General features: G+C 38.5%; 3 protein-coding genes across 4 annotated transcripts in view; 2 read left to right on the top strand and 1 right to left on the bottom strand.

The window, feature by feature from the left end:
- Positions 1-20,000, top strand: part of LOC138032068 (NLR family CARD domain-containing protein 3-like) — a 113,091-nt gene that overhangs the window by 17,402 nt on the left and 75,689 nt on the right. For both annotated transcript variants that reach the window (XM_068879658.1, XM_068879663.1), the window contains one exon: positions 1,392-2,027. In XM_068879658.1, coding sequence (XP_068735759.1) covers positions 1,392-2,027 — 636 coding nt within the window. The remainder of the gene's footprint in view (positions 1-1,391; positions 2,028-20,000) is intronic.
- LOC138032082 (uncharacterized) lies at positions 6,930-10,364 on the top strand. Its single transcript, XM_068879672.1, has 2 exons — positions 6,930-8,529; positions 8,898-10,364. Exon 1 carries the CDS (start codon positions 7,201-7,203, stop codon positions 8,206-8,208), a length of 1,008 nt encoding a protein of 335 aa, XP_068735773.1. The 5' UTR covers positions 6,930-7,200; the 3' UTR covers positions 8,209-8,529; positions 8,898-10,364.
- LOC138038196 (uncharacterized) lies at positions 12,050-15,276 on the bottom strand. Its single transcript, XM_068884019.1, has 3 exons — positions 14,447-15,276; positions 13,688-13,845; positions 12,050-13,132 (listed from the first exon to the last, which is right to left on the bottom strand). The coding sequence occupies exons 1-3, from the start codon at positions 14,748-14,750 to the stop codon at positions 12,530-12,532; spliced, it is 1,065 nt and encodes a 354-aa protein (XP_068740120.1). The 5' UTR covers positions 14,751-15,276; the 3' UTR covers positions 12,050-12,529.

The following is a 20,000-nucleotide window of genomic DNA, read 5'->3' on the forward strand; positions in this document are numbered from 1 at the left end:
GACGTTTGGTGCTGCTAGAAATGATTTTTTTGAGAAGATATTTAAAACAGTCGCACAGAAGTTTGCAGTACGATGTTTATAATGATGGTACTAGGTTTTTGTCCACTTGTTACTCGAACATCTGTTGGATACCGTCTTAAAATGCAAAGCGATGTATGGCGTTCTTTCTCAAATTGAAGCTTAATTTTATATCATCATATATACTGTAACTGTAACTGTCATACCGAGTATACTGGTATATTTGTCCAAAGAAATTCTTACATCTTTTGAAAGTTTATCTCTCAAAGAGTTACTGGTCAGGTGCAGATAATTCTTGTTTGAATGGGAGCTTTATTTATTGCATGTTAAAAGTGATGCAGTTTCTGGAGTAGCTTCTGTCAGGTAAAAATGGGCATCTTAAGGACAGTGCCTACTATTGTTATTGCGCATATGTTCTGCGCATCTCGAGATAGTCGGGTTTCCTATTGGCGATGCTTACTAATACAGTGATAATTTTGCGCGGTTTAAATCTACCCGGAGAAAGTAGATCTTAGTTAGTACTCTTGGTATCCAAAAAGAAAATTGGGGTAACCATGAATTTTTGAGAGATAATTCTCTCTAGTCGTTGATGCAGCTATTGATTGCCAATTAAGTCATGGGTGTTATTGGGTGACTGTCAGTTAAACCTTGGTGTCATTGGCTGTGAAGACTGTAAAACAGTGATTGGTGCATTTTGATGCATTTTAGTCGAATGTCTGTATTGCGTATTGTTAGAAAAATAGGTCAGTCAGTTATTTTTATTAAAATAAATCTGTCAGTATGTTGTTTGCCTGTTGCTGCTGTTATTGATAGGTCAGTTGTAGGGAGTGCAGGAAGTTGTAGGCATTGGTTTATTGGTCTCCAATCAACATGTAAGTTAGTAAACCACAGCTCTTCCTGTGTAGGCCACTAGTAGTAAAATTGAGGGCTCTCTGTTGATGTCACTATTTTTTGTTAAATGTTTGTGTTCTGTCACCCTTGCTTTTAAACCTGTTGATCATACAAAAATGATTGGACTAAATACGAAAAACACGTATTTAAGCAGCAGAAGCACATCGCAGTTATGAAAATGACTCGAGCAGTAACAAAAGTAAACCCCGAAACAGTTCAGCTTGAACACGATTTAAATCCATAAATTGTGGGTGGAAAACTACTCTATTACTGAGTTGTCTTGTTGTCTGGGATCGGAGCACAGGCCGTCAGTGGTGATGTGATCCCATAAGAGGTTAAATTTTCAAATGAAAGTAACAAATGTTATTTGTAGATAATCCTGAAGAATTAAGCAAACTCACCTTAAATAGGAGTTGTCATGGTGGGGACCCTTCACATAACCAGAATAATGCCTCAGAGATCTTTTCTGACACTTGTTTTAGGTTCTGTTGATGGAAAAACTAAGTACACACTGCTATGCTGCCTTCTGGTCAGGCTGGGCTCACAAGTGTTGAGGGATGTGTTTGACAGAATAATGCCTCCACAAAATCTTAGCAGTGACTTGAAACGTGAGCCAGTCCACTCTAAGATCCAATCTCTTCGAAGAGAGGGAATCCTCAATTCAGGGCAGTGGAGTAAACTGTATTCAGTTAAACCCTCTTCAGTATCATCCACAGGCTTTGACCCTTCTCTGTTGATTGTGCTTCTGAGGACAATCTGTAACCTGAGTCCTCCATCATCTGGCTGGGATCTACCTCCTCATTCACTTGACACCAGCTGTGAGTCTGACATTGTACGTTTGAAGTATTGTGTGAATGCACTATCAGCCCATGCCGAAGAGGCCTCTGTTAGTGATGCAACGTTCTGTAAATACAGAGAACAGATCCAGAACACACTGGTAAGATTGGGTGGAGCTAAATATGAAGATGCCATTTGTGAACTTGAGAAACAAGAAATGGATCCATGGGATGAGGAACATTTCAAAGAACTTCTGAAGCAGTGGAAAGATGGTGACGACAGAATTAAGGACAAACTGAATGAGTGGGAGTCTATTATAATGGAGACTTCTGGAGACGCAGGTTGGTGTTAAGGAGCGGAAACTTAGGGTGCTTTTACAACAACTGGTATTTTGAAGGACTGATGTCTGCCCTCGAACGAAAAAAATGTCAATGTGAAGGGAATAATGTTAGCTTCTAGAAGGAAAAAGGCTCTTATGACTGATAAAATCAGTGGGGAGGGGGAGAGAGAGAGAGAGAGAGAGAGAGAGAGAGAGAGAGAGAGAGAGAGAGAGAAAGAGAGAGAGAGAGATCCCGAAGATGTCATAAAAACTACTAAAATGGCCATGAACGACAGTACATGCAACATATTTCGATTCGTCATGCTCACTGGTTTCAAAAGCGCATTAGATCCTGGCGCATATGTCTATGTATAATCGCTGCTGGCCACAGAGGGTGGAAAATTACATCTACTCCTTGTTGTTAAGACCAATTTGACTGCTTTTTAATAAAAAAACAGTTTAAATACACCTTTTGCTGTTCATTACGAGAAAAAACGCATGTATGTGCGTGAAATGACAACCAGTAGCGTGAAGATACATTCATGAGCGCAAAAACACGAACACTTGCACGTAAGTCAGATTCAATAACGATTTTTGAATTTTTGCTAACATTCAATAACATTTTTAGGCATTCTTATGCGTCATTCGGCATAGAAAAGAGAAAAATATTATTTCATTTGCGCTAACATTGAAGTCATTAACAACATCTTAAAAAGCAATAGACAATAGACAGACATTAAAGTGTATAAACCATTCATTAACATTTTCATCACACTGTTTGAAATTCATTAGCATTCCTGGACGGCGTTAGTGTGGAGAAGACAAATATCTCAATTGAACAATACAAAATTTGCCAATTATTTTCTTATAAATTTCAGCTTACCCTTCAATAAATAACCTTTCTATTGTAAACACTTTGGCAGATAAGTATAAGTGTTAGAGGGAGCACTGGCCCACCGAAACCCTACGATTCCCGCCCCAAACACAGAGCTGAAAATGCTTCCGTCCTTTTTGTACTGTAGTCCTTTTCTAAACATCGTGGGGCAAGCAATAAGTTCTCAGAAAGCAGCAATAAACCGGTGAATGATCGGATTTTGCGAAAATTAATGATCAAGTCTGTGAGAAGTATTTGTTGTTTTTACCAATAATGACCCTTTTCTGTTCCCAAAAAAATTTCAACAACCTGGAAGTAACGGTTGAATAACAAACTCAACAGTGACTTGACTTGACTTGACTTGACTTGACTTGACGAGTATACCATTTGATCAGCTATAAATATCATTGGTGACAAATTACGGTAAGACGCCACTTCTGGCATTGTAGGATGAGTTGCCATGGCAACATTGTAATTTCGCATGTGACATTTTGAATTAACGTTGAAATTTTCCGGTTAAATTAAGGACTAATTTGTCACCCACTGTTTCAATAATTGTTATTGTTAAAGTCTTAGCTATTTCTGCCATTTTGATACAGATCCACGGACTTGCTTTGCTCTCTGATGTGGGATGTCTGTGTTAATTTTCAGCACTTGTACTATTTTTTCGAATACATCTCTAAATTATAGTTAATTTTAGCTGATCAATTTCCTAATTTAGTCCATTCTCTTTTCAGTCAGCTATGTCTTAAAGAGTTCTTTTTTCTGTCTAGTTTCTAATTGTTAATATATTTCTCTTTGACAGTGGCAATACAATTCTTGCTGTTGCTTTTGTATTAATTTTCATTCAAGCGATGTGTGTTAGTCCCCATTAATATTACAATTACAGTTAACGATAGGGAGAATATTATATATTGTGTGTTTTTTGGAGTGGATACTTGATCTGTTACAACTTTTTTGTCTGAAGAAATGATATCTTGTGTTGAAAAGTAAAGAAGTATTTCACCATTTGATACATGTAGGTTTTGGAACCCGGATGCATGACACGCGCAAAGATCAGTCTCAAACTTATGTAAATGTACAGTATTGTGAAAAAGTAATGAGAGCGAAATGCGCGAATTTCGTTCTTTGTCCCTGCGAACTTTCGACGAAATTTCGCTCGAAAATTCGAGCGTCGTTTCGCGATGTTTCTAGCGTAATTTCGCTAAAACAAAGAGAGAAAATTCGCCGCATTTTCGAGCCCAGCGCGAAAATTCGCCGCATTTTCGAGACCAGCGCGAAAATTCGCTCTAAAAACAATGGGAGAAAATTCGCCGCATTTTCGAGACCAGCGCGAAAAACCAAAAGCGTAATTTCGCAGGGAAACGGAAACCCAGCGTTGCAGCACTGAATTGGGGACACTGTAAACTTTGTCGCTTTAGAAGGACTGCTTGAAATCATTGTTCACGAAAAAACCTCTGCCAAAGGAATGGGAAAGGATTCAGGTGAGCAATTTCGAGCAATTTGGAACGGCAGTGATAGAATAGCATCGAGAAATATTTCATAGTGTAACGGCGCCTTAAGAAAGAAACTTTTAGTTTGGAAACCTTGAGACTGTAAAACAAACATGAGGTCTATTTTGTCTGGACATTTGCATGGTAAGTTTGAAAGAAAAGCACTTAATAGGGTGAGATGTTGCTTTCTATCCCATACATTCTAGTGTTGTGCTCGCTGGTAACACCCACAGAAACTATACCAAAACAACAAATGTTCGCTCGAAAATTCGAAGGAAAATTCGGGAAGAGCGAATTTTCGCTCGGAATATCGGAACAAATTATCAGTGAATGAGAATTTTCGCTCGAAATTTCGGAACGAATTATCGGTCAAAGCGAATTTTCGCTCGAAATTTCGGAACGAATTGTCGGTCAAAGCGAATTTTCGCTCGAAAATTCGCGTCAACTACAACAATAGACATTGCGAAAATTCGGCGAATTTTCTGCGAACTTTCGCGCTGGACAAAAATTCGCTATTTTTCGTCGAAAAGCCCCGAAATTCGCGCATTTCGTCGAATTACGTTCTCATTACTTTTTCACAATACTGTAGATGGAAAAAAATGTAAATGCTTTCTTTATAGTGGAAATACACTTAGCTATCAAGCTAGTTTCCAGGCACTCCACTGTTAACAAGGTGAAAGAAACAATTCAAGCTTAACAGAAACATTATTAAGAACCCCAACTGGCGGGAGGCAACTAGTTCGCTATTTACAAAGCGTGGTAGAGTTAATCCGGGACAACCGGAAACAAATCCAAGCCAGAGGTTAGAACAGGATTTGAACCCGGAGCAGCCGCATGCAAACCCAACGCCCTACATACATGTCCAATACACTCGACCTGAGTCGGGTTGACTTCACTCGCAGGCGGATTGAGTCCGATCGCGACCGGAACCGGAAATAGGTGCATGGCGCTTGATCAGTGGTGATATGATATGATATGATATGATATTTTATTATTTATGCACTTCCGGTACCGGAAATGAGGGTTAACAGGAGGGAGGGGGGTTGAAAAAGTTGGCAAACAGACTCGATCGGATCCGATGGAGACAGCTCTTCCTGGCAAGAGTCAATCGGACTCTCGGAAGTCAGTTCGCGCGTGACACAAAATATCTCTTAGCCATGACGCGAAACAAGCATACGCTACACGTGAAATAAACGTCGTTCTTAAAGCCATGAGGCGATACAAGCGCGCTACACATGTAACATTAGTCGTTCTTTAAGACATGAGGCGAAAGTCAACATCACGAAACATTGCACTCCACACTATACCTCGTTCTTTAAAGCATGAAGCTGAACAAGATTTTCACAAATCCAGGTCATTGAATTTCCGATTGCGACAGAAATTCTTGTCATCCAATCTCCGACAACAATAAATTATTAGCTTTTCAGTCAAATCCACTGATTTCAGTGACGAAGACGAAGATAATCTGCGTGAACGAGAACCTTTCCCTGGATGAAAACTTTCGGCATTTGTTTTTCTAATTGAAATTGTGATTAATTCCATAAGACATTAGAAACTTCTATAGAATTCTGGAACTGTTCTAGTCAGAAGAGCTCTATATTGATTATATGTGAAATATAGAATGGTCAAGGTTATGACATTAGAAAGTTCTATAGCATTCTAGAACTGCTCTAGTTTGAAGAGCTCTATAGAAAGTTCTATATATATCATTCTAGAACCGCTCTAGTAAAATGGTCGTATGTGCAAACTTCTAAAGTTCTGATTAAAGTACTAGGGCTCCAGTTCTAGAGTTCTAAGTCAGTCAAATTCGCAGTTCTAGAGTTCCGAGTTCTAGAGTTTTAAGTTCTAGAATTCTCAATTGTTATATGTTACCCTCTGTGGGCTTTAGAATGTCTAGAATGTCTAGAGTTTTAGAATAGCCAGATTCTCTAGGTGAGTTCCAGAACGTCTAAACTGCACACTAGACTTGGTTGATTTCACTGATTACCATTCACTAGTTTAAATATTAAGCACTCATCATGAAGCAAAAACAAATCCCCATGAATACCATGTAACCGCGTTATACCTCGACCGTATCCAAGCACCTTGAGTGAGCTAAAACGTTCTGCCGTTTTCCCAAACGAATTATGGACATGAAAACTTGACTAAACCTGGTATCGCTCTTTAGCTTTTACTTTGCGGATCGGTTAACTACACTTTTCACGAGATTATGTGAAGAAGAAAGCACTCGTTTACTGATTAAGCCTAAGCGCTCCTTTCAGTTATTAGGCCCCAGTAAGCACTCTCGCAAAAGTTTAGCTTTCATTTTGCGGTTCGGACAACTACACTTTTCACGCAATAAATTATTAGCTGTTCAGTCAAATCAGTGTAGAAGACAAAGATAATCTGCGTGAACGAGAGCCTTTCCCTGAATGAAAACTTCCATTTGTTTTTCTAATTGAAATTGTGATTAATTCGGAATAGAGCGGTTTTCAATTGAGTGTCGAAAGTAATTAGATAATTACTTTGGTTTTGGTTTGGTTTTTCTGTGCGTTCCTATTGGGTGTGCGAAAATTTTCTACCAATCACTGATGAGGTTTGATTTGTCAGCCAATCAAGTTAGGAAGAAAAACCAATAAAGATATTGCTCGACATCACGAAAGCGGGGAAGAAATTGGCGTGTAACGATAGCATTACGTTTTCGTTTCTTTTTTTTTTTTTTTTCCGTTCATCCGTTGTGTATTTTGTTTGACGAATGTTCTGTTAGACCTATGATTTGATGTGCCTTCCGAAAGTTTTGTTTTGGTTTGGTTTTGTTACACGGTCGGCGGAATGTTGTGTTGACGGACATGGCGTGGAGAATTAACAAGCATGGTGGCGTTTACAAAAAAGGAGCAGCTTTTCCCTTGCAGAAGCGATACCAAATTGCCGCATCCTATCTTCGAACTGGCAGTTGTGGTGCTGCTGCAGCGGAGAACATGTGTACTTACGACACTGCGCGAAACATCGTCAACAAGTTTTTGACGACTGGCCTTTTTGACCCGGGAGGAAGAGGTTCACCGCACACGATTATGCCGCCATGGAAAGTGGCCTACCTGGAAGCACTTGTTACACACGACCCATTTATGTATCTCACTGAAATCCAGAAAGCCCTTCGAGACGACCTAAACTTACCTGTAGCTGAAATTCCATCTATTCCTACAATTTGCAGAACTCTTATCAGTTTAGATTTAACGAGACACAAGGCAGCAAAGGTACCATTGGAAAGGTTTACACCTCAGAACAGAGCTCGACGAACGGCTTTTGTGGAATGGAGAAGAACTGTTGACCCAAGAAAGCTTTATTTTGTTGACGAGACTGCTATTCAACTCGTTAATGGCGTACGAACCACTGGACGGTGCCACACAAATAGCAATGTTCCCGTAGTCACGAACAGAGGAGACGAACGCGTGAAAATGTCAGTATTAAGTGTGATCGGCTACGACAGCGGAATCATTGGAGCATACCCTATCCACGGAAGCTTCAACAGACTTCAGTTTAACTACGGTATGACACAATATTTTGTTCCTTTAATTCCACGCGATTCATTCCTGGTAATGGACAATGCTTCGATTCACAATGAAAGAGACCTAATAAACATTTTAGCACCTAAGAACATTACCCTTGTTAAACTACCACCGTATTCTTATGACTTCAACCCAATCGAACTTGTATTCGGTAGTGTCAAAGTGTATGTTAGGAGATGGCCTGAGCTACTCAGTGCCAACATGTCATTTGCCATTGTAAATGCATTTTTGCAAGTTCATGTCCGCAGCGTCCAGAAATTTTACCGCAAGTGTTGGCAAGTTATGAGTTAGTAGTTATTACGAACCCTTTGCATTCTATTTAACAAATAGATTCCATGTTGCCGTGCGTCTGTTCAGTAATAGATCACAGATGACGTCAAAATGTGGTAAGAACAAAAAAGTGGCACAAGAGGCGATAGCCGAGTGTGTCACTGATGTTCTTACCACATTTTGACGTCTTCTGTGATCTATTACTGAACAGACGCACGGCAACATGGAATCTATTTGTTTTATATAATAAAGAATTAAACTTTATTTGCATAAAAGCTGATGGTGACGTCAATCGTGCGTCTGTCCTCTAATAGATCGTAGGCAAGAACCAATCAAAATCGGGTTTCGACAAAACACTGACCCCCGGTCAACTGACCCCCTTACTGACCCCCCTACTGACCCACTATAAAATCAATGGGAAAATGAATACTGCTTACTTAAGCCTCAACAACCCTTTTTAAACGGCATTGTTCAACAGTATTTAAGTCTAAGCACCCATTTTAAAAAGGTTAGTTTTCGATTATTGTTGTGATGGCCGATTACTTCATGTAAGCTAACCTTTTTAAAATGGGTGCTTAGACTTAAATACTGTTGAACAATGCTGTTTAAAAAGGGTTTTTGAGGCTTAAGTAAGCAGTATTCATTTTCCCATTGATTTTATAGTGGGTCAGTAGGGGGGTCAGTAAGGGGGTCAGTTGACCGGGGGTCAGTGTTTTGTCGAAACCCATCAAAATCCGTGAATAACTTGGGTTATTATATAAATTGGAATAGTCTAGCTTACAGTACAGGATGCAAAATAGGACTTATCAAAAGGGGTGTGTTAGTGTGTGTGTGGTGGGGGAGGGGTGAGGGTAGGTGGCCAAATGTCTTCTTGAAATGGTTTAGTTTTGAGTTTAGACCATAATTTCTTGAAAAGATGTTGAATTGGTAAAATTTGAAAAGAAAATCTAAGGTTTGTTCTCTTGTGCGACCTATCTGTGCCTGTCCCCTAAGTAGGTTTCCTTCATCCATCTCCCCTTATTGGTAATGAGGCATTCAAATAATTTTTTGCCAGATTGCAGACTACCACCTCTGCATCCCTGAGCATTGTGAAGCCAGTGCTATGCCAAAGTTTTCAACTCCTCTGGTTTGAAGAGCAGTTTTGGAAAGCTTGTTTCCAAAATGGTGCAGTGAGTCTTAAAGTAGAAATAGAGCAGTGTTTTCACATTTTCAATGCTACTGGTATTTCCTTACTTAAACAAATGACTTCAAAATGTTTTGGGTCTACAAAAAAGTCAACTAACCTTTCGTCTTTTATGACACAGGATTTCATATAATTATTTTCTCGATTGAAACTTTGAGCTTAAAAATGTGTGGATGAACTTGTTGCTTCAACACAGAGGTGAATTGGATTGGTAGTACAGTAAAAAGCAAATTTTAAGGTTGAAAGATCCCTTCCTGATAATGTCATTAGAACTAAATGCTACTGACATGACAATCATAAAACTGCAACTGTCATTACACAATATGAACTGATGTAAAAAATCAATTTTTTTTTTGTAATTTTGTTTGTTTGGTTACTTCATGATTCCTTTTTTTTTTCTTTTTTTTTTATATTGAGGAAGGTACATTTTTGTTTTTGTGGATGGAGAGGCTGGGGTACAAAAAGTTGACAGTACATTGTATTCTAAAAAGGATCAATAATAATTGATCCCTTTCAGAATAATGTATATGTGCTGAAAAGGGGTGGCAAACAGTAGCAGGGAAAACATGGATCTCAGAATTTCTGTATATAATTTAAATGATTTTTAGAGAATTTTGGTTTACAATGGGTCATCAAGACTTGTTTTTGTATGCCCCTTCCTACCTTTGAGTAACAACCTTTTGTGCTTAAGGTCTCAGACTTACATACATAATTTGGATTTTACTATTTGCCAACCCTTTTATGTTAAGGATATATGTGATAAAATTGACATTGTAGTTGCTCTCAAAGAACCACCAACATGTAATGAGTTTGAAGAATGAGAACTGAAAATATTTAATGCAATTTTTTGCTGGAATGCTTCAGACTTGAGAACTTGTGGATTTTAGTTTACCAAGATGCAACTTGAGAGTCTCTCTACTTGCAATGTTAAATAATGTTTGCAACATTTCATTACATAATACCAAAACATTAAATTTAAATGTCCTCCAAAAAAGTTGTCGACTGTTTCTTTGCAATCACCCGATGGAGATAGGGGAATAATAGGAGCATGTAAGCACGTTTGCATGGGGGTGGTAGATAAGATGTGTCTCCTTGTTGTAAAGCGTTACATTCCCACTTTGGGGAGGTGAGGGAGTCTTTGGTTGAAAAAGACTGGTACAAAAGATTGTCAAGCACATTGCCACTGTGTGCCATCCATATTGACAGAAAGCTTTGCAAGATCAGGTTTAATAACTCACCCATTAAAAGAGACAAAGGTTGTGACAACCAATGCCAATGAAAGCCAGCTAGTAAAGGTAAGTGTGTTCCAAATATAAATCTGTAGCCACTGTATTAGCACTCATTTATTATCTTCTTTTTCTTTGCTTTGTTGTACGATTTCAGCCATTTATTTATAAAATGACCATTCAGGGCTTCAGGTTTTATATAAGCTTAAGTGTACTGCCCCACTTGTCCTTTTGTGCTAATACTTCCACAGCATCTGACAATGGAGGTGTGCAGACTGTGGCTTATGTGATAAAATTAATTTCCATGATTTTTAATATCAGGTAATTTTGGTTGTATTTTCACAAATGCAGTAGACCTTACCAAAATTTTGTGTTGTTTTCAAAATCCTACTTGTATTTCACGGACACACATGAGAAAAATGGATGAAAAGCAGAAAGTTAACAGGGTAATGCGATGTTTTCTCGGGCAGCTTCATCCTAATTCATGTTCTCTTTCAAGAGGGTAACAATCTAGCATGGCACATCATGATATAATAGCTTTTTTCAGGGTGTCAAGCAGCACATCAGCTCAAGAAAATAGAAAAATTGGAAATTTGACCACAACAAAATAGGAAAAACGTGAAAAAATAGGAAAAAATATAAAATTTCACAAGTAGCTTACACAGCACATCGGCTTACCCACACAAGCCTACAATCTTTTTTTAAAATGATCTTCACTACCTTCTGTTCCATCCTTACAACTTTAGTTTGGAAATGTCAGTTATCCTTCCATGACAAAACACTCACCAGTATATACCGGTAGTCACCTGGCCCCAGTTGTTCAAATGATGGATAGTGCTATCCACCGGATAAATAACTATCCAGTGGGTAAGTTATAGCGAAACCAATTCCACTATCCAATGGATAGTGATTTATCCAGTGGATAGCGTTATCCATGGAGCCTGACAGACACAGTATGAAGTATGATTGCTTCAAATGCTACAGCCCTCCAAAACCCAATTGAGCTCCCCAGCACTATATTTGAAGTTTCCAAGAACTCAGCAATAGTTAAGTTTTCTTGAAATCAACAATCATGAACAATAAAAAGTTCACAAATTAATCCTTTTTAGTGTAAAGGAAAAGAAATTGATGCTCTCCCAGGGCCCATACCCCTGAGTACATTTTTCTTTCAGGGTCAAGGGCTAGAAATTTCACTTTAAAAGGGTGATGAACAAAACACTGCCCACCCAGTCAACAGTCAGTGTGGACTACCCCGAAAGAACTACTGAATGTAACTGAGCTGTTTAACATTTTGTAAGCTATTTAGATTGTCATTGTTCAGAATGATCTTATGGCACTGTAACCATGAGACATCCGTATGTATACATGTTTGGTGTTAAAGTCCCCAGAAACACTATTGTAAAAAGAAATTTTTTTATGCTGATGCACATATAGACTCGAGCTTAAATTCTAGCTCAAATTTTCAAATGTAAATTCTCAAAGAAAAGTTTTGAACCAGACCAACAAAAAGCGACAATAAAAATGAATGAATGAATTAACATACGGAAATGAAAAGTCTTGCCAGGACAATTATAATCAGTGACACACTCAAAACATCTCCAATGTTAATTAACTTGTCTGGGTCTGGTTCAGGATTTCATATTTTTCATACAACCTACCACAATAAAACTAAACAGCAGTAAGCCACACTCTTGACTGTGCTATAATTCATGAAGTAAGTACCCATACTCTCATATAACTACGCTTGCTCATTGTTTTAATGATGCAAATAATTGCTGAGCTTTAATAAGCAGTCAATGGACTAGCAGTTCGAATCTGCTTATGTCCAAAACGTGAAGAGAAGAGGGTGTATTTTTTCACAAATGTATTGCCAAAGGAAAGGTGGAAAAGTGACGAAAAACTCCTTTCACGTTGAGAAGAAATGTTGCACAGCTCAAAGGCGGGGCCTACCATCCAGAGGGTGCCCACAATGTGGGCAAAAATGGAAATCCTGTGCCTCACAAGTGTACCCACAGTGAGGGCACCTGAATGGCCTTCTGCCACTTGTGTGCCCTTCAGGAAAACTTAAGAAGCTTGACAGGGGGTCTGGAAGTGCAGAAGAGGAGGGAAGGGAGTCTTCTGCACCAGAAAAACTTAACACAAGTGATGATGGTGATGATAAAGATAGTGGTGATGATGACGAGCCAGTTGAGGATGAAGTTAGACTAACCAAAAAATCAACAGTTTTACCAAAATCAAAGGAAAACGAGGAAAAACAATCATCCAGCATGTTGGAAAACTGTGGAAATAAAGCTGAAAGTCGGCGGAGGTTTTCACAATCATCCACTGTCATAGTACACATGGGTTGTTGTAATTGAGCCTGGCCGCTTGCTTCATTGGTCGTCAGATGGTCAAGCACAGTGTTTACATTTTCCCCACATTCCCTGAACAACTGCTCCAAAGTTGTAAAGGGAATGTGAGGAAAGGCTGCCTCCAGTTGCGTGAGGGCCATGACTGCTGACGGCTGTCTTTCTGTTACCTGCCCATGGTTCTCTGTCTGCACGATTTAAAATAAAGGTTTATATAAATTAACGCATCCGTTGATTTTCAGAACACACTTTAACAATGTTTTCCTCCAAAACAATTTTGACATCCTCCAGGAGGATAATGACATTTTACTCACATCAAGAGCACTAGTAAATCACAATTCTATTACTACCTACTGTGAAGGTTGTTATACAATCCAGGCGAAATGGAAATTAAAGTTGGTTTCGGGATGGACCTTCACAAAAGTTATGGGGATTGGGGGAACAAGGATAGGTGCATAAAAATGTCATTTATAGTAAACAACAAGAAATATCAATTATTTAAATTGCGGGTATTATCCATCTAAAAGGGCCACAATCAGATGGTTTTTAATTGTATTAATACTACGTTTCGTTCTTCAGCACCATGCTATGGATTTGATCATCCAAAAATAGAAAAAACACCACTTTTGAACACTTATTAGACATGGAAAAACAAGACAGCACTTATTCATGGGGTAAATATGCATTATAGAAGGTAGCAACCAATACATTTATATTTACTTTTTTTCCTTTTATTTACTTACCCTCTGCATACTGCCTTCTGAATAGGCCCTCAAAGCCCTTGCATGGTTGGTTAGGAATGGCAGCTTTTTCTCCTCTTCTGAGAGATTTGCCATGAAATTGTTGACAAATCTGTTCATTTGCTCATTTTTGTTTTCATCCTTCAAACGCTTTGCTTTAGCTACATGTAGGGTAAAAACGAACAAAACTGAACGCAGTGTAAAAAATATTGAGGAAAAGGCTCACCAACGAATTTAGTACAATCCATATCTCAATGGCAAAAAAATAATAATTAAGCTTTAACCTTTCTTCATGAAGAAGATATTTGCATTACTGCTAAAAAGGTAAAAACACTTTGCTTGCTCTCCACAGGTCTACATCCCTTTTTCATTTATCAACTTAACGTAGTAAAAGGAAAAGTGCATTTCCCTTCACCCATTTTACCGATAATTCAAGTTTACTGACCATCTCTGGTAGCCGCAGCTACACAAGTTGACAACCTTCAAATACATAATTTTTGATCTTAAAGAAACAGACCAAGGAGGGTCGCACGGCTGAGGTAAGCTTTGTTGCAAACCTACCGAAAATGAAGATGTTTGCATCACCGTACTGTATCGAGAAAGAGGTAGAAACCATTTTGCTAGCCGTCCACAGGTGAACGGTTATCCCTTTTTCTTTCATCTATTATCATTAACATAGTAAAAGGAAAAAAAATTCATTTCCGTTCGTCAATCTTTACGATAATTCTAATGAAATATCTAGTAGAGTAACAGTTTACTTACCGGCTCTGGCAGCCGCAACCGAAGTGGCACTCGCTTTTTGTCCAGAATTTGCTACTGCGAGAACATTAGCAGCGGAAACAGTTCCGAGAGTTCCGGCGACCGCAGCGACCGGTGTTGTTGTGGTGCTGGTGACTGTGGATGTCTCTATATTCCTCAAATTGCGGTGATAGGAATTTCTGTGCCGCGTTCTGGTACAATTCAGGCAGACACAGTCCTTCCAAGGGCAACTCGCTCTATGAGCGTGTGTAACCCTTGTTGAGACCCCATGGTTTTTACAAAAATTACAAAAATGTGGGCCAGGCATACTAGACAACAAAGACAAAATCGTGACCCAAACAGAAAAAAAATTGTTTCGCCCTAGCTACGGAGCGGTCACACGATTTTCCCGCCAAAAGGACGCCGTTCGCCACTAGCCGTCAGCAGAAAGCTACACAGCGTTTGAATACATGTATATTTTTTCCTTTAAAAAAGAACCAGACTATGGGTACTTTCTCCGGTTGTCTGTTAGACTATCGGCAACCGCGAATGGCTCTGAGAATAATTTGGTTTTACAAAAGCAATTTCATCAAAGAATACAAACTCATCCCCCTGAGTTGTGACCCGTAAAGCAGAGAATTTCAATGGAGACTTTTCAAAGCATAAGGCAAAATATTAAACGAAGTACGAAATATTAGCCTAACTTACATCACACCGCCCAAGTAGTTCTTCCAAAAGAAGACGAAGACGAGCTGGTAAGCTACCGAACAATGAAGCTGGCCAGCAATATTCCTGAAGGAGGCCAACGCGAAGTCTTGCGTTTACGGCACGAAGTGGGGAAAAACATGTATCTACGTTCCCAAATACCACTCCCGTAAATAATGATACCCACCACAACATCTTTCCGTTCCAAAGCATTTATTCCAATGCCATTTTCATCTAAATACAGCTCTCAAAATCTCAAAAGCCCGGCCGACGATTCACAGTCATAAAGAAATGGCGGCGATTGAAAGTTCGCGAATTCAGTGGTGGATATTTGATCCCTGTTGATTGGTTAGTTTTTTCATGACGCCATAGAGTGATACAATGTTGTATTTCATTGAACAAAGGAGACTTTTGTCTGATTGGCTGTTGAAAATTGTAGTATCCAGTGTTCCAACCGCGCGCTGTGATATAAAACAAAGATGGCTTTCGAAGCGGTGATTTCAACCTGTGCTTCTTCGATCGTTCTATATAGCTTCTGCCAGTTGAAGGTGGTCATTTATAGTTTACGTGACAGGGAAAGATTCTGCAAGGGGCATTTTAGTCGGCGGGAATTTTTCTTTCGTTACGCTTTTTGTAAGCAGCCCTTTTAGTCTGCTCGGGGAATTGGGAAGCAACGCCTCTGAAGTTGCTTCGATTCAGCTTTTATACTTTTTAGCTTTATTTCTCCATTTAAGTGAACAAAAATGCTCAAAGTGCGAAAAGACCCGAGCAAAGGCCGGATTCCTTTGTTCGGAAGGGAGTACTGTCTAACGTGGTTGCGAAATATATGCCTCGAGCTCGCAGGCTTCGATTTATCCAACTTGAATGCAGCGCTGGAAGGAAGTATGTCACTTCATTCACTTTCTTTCATTGATCGTTCAGAGTTATGAGATGTCCTCAGTCCTTTGAAAGAACATCTTATCTCAACAGATACGTCGACAGAAATTTAATACCAGCCGCTATTTTGTGTATGTGTCTGAGGCCAACCTGGTTCACTGCATTTATCTCATGTGCAAACACTCTCAAGATACACTACCTTAAAAATTTCAAGAAATTTCATTTAACGGAACCAAAACATTATTCTTAGATACATCAACTGATCATGAAGGCATGCTTGATAATATATGCTAAAATGAGTCAATAATGAAGTTCCAGTTTATTACTTTATTGGATAATTCTGTCCTTGATCTATGGTAACTCCATGAAGTCTAGCCATAGTAATTATTCATTGTTTTCATCATTTATGCTACCAGCGAGTTATTCAAAAGTGATTTTGATCTTCTTAGGAAATCTATACAATAGTGACAAATGATGTGGTCACTGCCATAAGACTTGTAGGTTGTACTGAAATGAAATTTTCTGAATGAGTTCTCTTTGGGGAGGTAAAAATTTCACTTGACCATTTGTAGATGTAAAATTACACCCACAATAAATGTACAATTAAAATTGGGATGTCTGGAAATACATAAAGCAGGTCTTGTGTTCTGTGCAATGTTTAAAATTAAAAGGGCAATTAAAGGCAAAGCAGACTTTGTGATAGAACTCTGACACAATATTAACTACTAATTAATTTTGATGTGGGCAGTTCATGCTCATTCATATTCATTGCTCACTTTTGTGGTAAGTTACTATCTCACTGCAGAGAATAAAGTAAATTGATCTAAATCAGGATGAAAATGAACAAAATGTGCAGCCATTGATCTTAAATGTTTTTAGTCTATTAATTAACCCATTGACCCCTGGGGGTTCCCTATTGATGAGTAAAATACTAAGTATGGCCGGTTTTGGCCAGTTTAGGGGTGAACGGGATTTTATTAAATATAGTACATCAATAATATTACCGTATCAGTAATTGAGCCAGTATTTAATAACTAATATGTCCCAATAAAATTTAATATTGATTCCAACAGTGTTAAGTAATTAATATGCATTGATTTAGGATGGTGGAACATCACACACCATTTTGTGTTCATTAATTTTATTTTTTACTTCATTCTTGGTGTATGGCAACTTATAGTAACTGCAAAAAACTTGCAGAAGAAATTGAAGAGAAGGTATACCTGAATATTATGGCTGTTTTGTGTGCCAAAAAATTTAATTGACCTGGTTTTTGTTTATTTTTGCTGCCATTCCTTGCACACAGTCACATGTCTCATAAAACTTGAATGTGCAGACAAAGGTAAAATAATTCACTGTACAGTTTAAAGAATTGTTATATTTGTATTATTTATTAAATGGGATTCCAAAAGCAGAAAGGTGCAAATAGTGACACACACACCCATGCAAGGCAGCCACACAAGGGAGTGAAATTTTTAAAATATACATTATTTACAAATATAATGTATAATTACTTATCATGTAAATCATCATGAACAAAATTATTATACTTTACAATAATTACTTGTCATGTAAATGTTACTATACAGTTTGTAAATATCTTTAAAATTTCAATTACTACAGTTTCCCTCAAATTTAAAGTAAGAAATTTATCAAATCGAAAAGTGCAGTGCAAAGTTGTGGTAAGCAGGCATTTGTATTTGTAAATATTACTACACTAACGAAACATTTTTTATGTAATTAAGTATAATTTTTAATGGCTGGGACTAATATTTATTGCAATACAAGCAAGAGTCTTATTTGCAGTACATTGCATTTAAGAATGCATTGCATCTGAATAATATGACCCAGAGTTGAATCAACGCACCACAAAGTGCCAAGTTTCGATGGAAATTAGGTTTACTTTCACAGGGCATTTTCGTGCGCCCTGCCACTTTTGAAGGAAAACTTTCAAAGCAGTTCGATTCTTCACAAATATGTGCTTTCCATACTAATGGCGATCGCTGGACGAAGACATATTTGCTGAGATTTGACCGAAAGTAACGTGAACACTGACGCTATTGTCTGATTTGGGGTAAGAAAATTTCCGTTGCGCGTCAAATATACACGGTTGTAGTTCACATTTCAAGAGGAGAAAAGACAAAAAAATGTCCAGAAGGTATGAAAATCACACATTAACAATACAGAGACTTTTGATGTCTTAGTCCAGAGAAAATAACACTTGATGGTGGAAAAAACAAGCACTGTTTTGTCGACAAAGAAAAGCCCTTTGGTAAACGAAGAAGTCGAAACGTCGGGGTTCAGTATTCGCTGTGCCACTTTTACCGGGAAAATCTCTAGTCAAACCTTATCTTTGGCTCTCAAAATATCACCTGTTGACGGCTTTTCGTGGACGAACGTCGGAGACAAAAGTCCTGTACTCTTAATGACCGAGTTCGGTTTAAACAGAAAAAGCTATAAATCGATTGACATTTTGCAAAATGACTCTTTCGTCCGGATAGAATGTATTCGCTTCAAAGAGAGAACAAACGAAATTCTTCTGTCATGTTTTTCTGTTACTTACCTTAACTCCATTCATTGATAAATTTTAAGCTGTGACATCCTTTGAACGGATTACCAGCTCATTTACCACTGACGCGCCATAAGCAAATCCCGTCAACCTGGCAAATTTGTTTTGCATTCACTTCAAGCGCGGGTATCCACGTGAAAAAACCACAGCGGAAAATTTTATTGCCGGTTCCAGTTACTTTAATACGTAACATAATTCAATATTGTAATTTGCACATTCAATCATCACCATACGCGTTGCAAATAAGGCAAAAATTTTCCAACATCGCGCAATCCTTTGACTAGTCTGAGCACAACGCAGCATTCTAAAACAGCCGATCTAAGCATGTTTCGTTTCATCCGAGATAAAGGACTTTCCCAAGTAGAAGGATTGCCGAGGTCTTTCTAGCTTTTGTCCATCTTCTTTCGGTATTTGTACCACAAGTGCATAGATAGCATTGAAAGTGAATGCAATAAAAACTACAACTAGCGACAGCGTCGACATCTTTTCTTCCCGCGTTCTAAGACTGTCTCGAAGGTTTTCAACCAATCACAATGCAAATAAAATTGAATTTACCATTGATGATGCGCATGCGTGACATTAGTCCCCTTTGTTATTTCATTGGGTAGTTGTTTACAATTGGTTTTGGTTTTACTTCTCCTTGTGATTGGCTGAGTAATTGGTTTTTAATTTAATTGGTTTTGGTTTTACGACACTCAATTGAAAATCGCTCTAACTGATATGTTATTTATTTATGAAAATAAGTAAGTGAAAACAACATTGAAGGATGTTTAACAAACCCAAAAATTATTACTACCCCAACAAGAGCTTGTTCACCGAACGTCCGGCTCGGTGTGCGCTTGCAATGTCACTGAACCACCGAAGCCATCGGAGATATGTCCAGAAATGCACGCAACAACCAAAAATGGCAAAAAAGAGAAAATGTTGGCGAATTTGGCAAATATGGCGAAAATGACAATTTTGCCACAATCGCCAACAAGGTAAAGCACAAAGCAGAGAGTTCTTAGGCCTAATCACTGAAAGGAGCGCTTAGGTGTATAATCAGTAAACGACTGCTTTCTTCGAACAGTAAAATGAAAGCTAAAATTTTATAATAGTGCTTAGGCCTAATCACTGAAACGAGCGCTTACACTTTTGAAATATCGCTATAATGAACTGCCATCGCGGTCCGTAATCCCGTAGTCGAGGAATGAAAATTGTTCAAGGGCAAGACGATCTCGTGAAAAGTGTAGTGAACCGAACAATAAAATGAAAGCTAATATTTCAAGAGAGTGCTTTGGACTAATCACGGAAGCGAGCGCTTCGGCGTAATCAGTAATCGAGTGCTTTCTTCCTCACAAGATCTCGTGAAAAGTGCATTTACGTGTACTGCAGTGCTTTCTTCATCACACGCACTCGTGAATAGTGTAGTTAACCGAAGCACAAAAT

This window comes from Montipora capricornis, chromosome 2 (genome assembly GCF_036669925.1).
Source record: "Montipora capricornis isolate CH-2021 chromosome 2, ASM3666992v2, whole genome shotgun sequence".
NCBI lineage: Eukaryota > Metazoa > Cnidaria > Anthozoa > Scleractinia > Acroporidae > Montipora > Montipora capricornis.

Excerpts from the sequence above, each read along its gene's own strand:
- LOC138032082 (XM_068879672.1), top strand. The coding sequence starts at position 7,201 with ATGGCGTGGAGAATTAACAAGCATGGTGGCGTTTACAAAAAAGGAGCA.
- LOC138038196 (XM_068884019.1), bottom strand. The coding sequence starts at position 14,750 with ATGCCTGGCCCACATTTTTGTAATTTTTGTAAAAACCATGGGGTCTCA. Across the intron at positions 13,846-14,446 it reads GGTTGCGGCTGCCAGAGCCG|CTAAAGCAAAGCGTTTGAAG; the intron begins GTAAGTAAACTG and ends CCCTACATGTAG. Across the intron at positions 13,133-13,687 it reads CAGAAGGCAGTATGCAGAGG|ACAGAGAACCATGGGCAGGT; the intron begins GTAAGTAAATAA and ends TAAATCGTGCAG.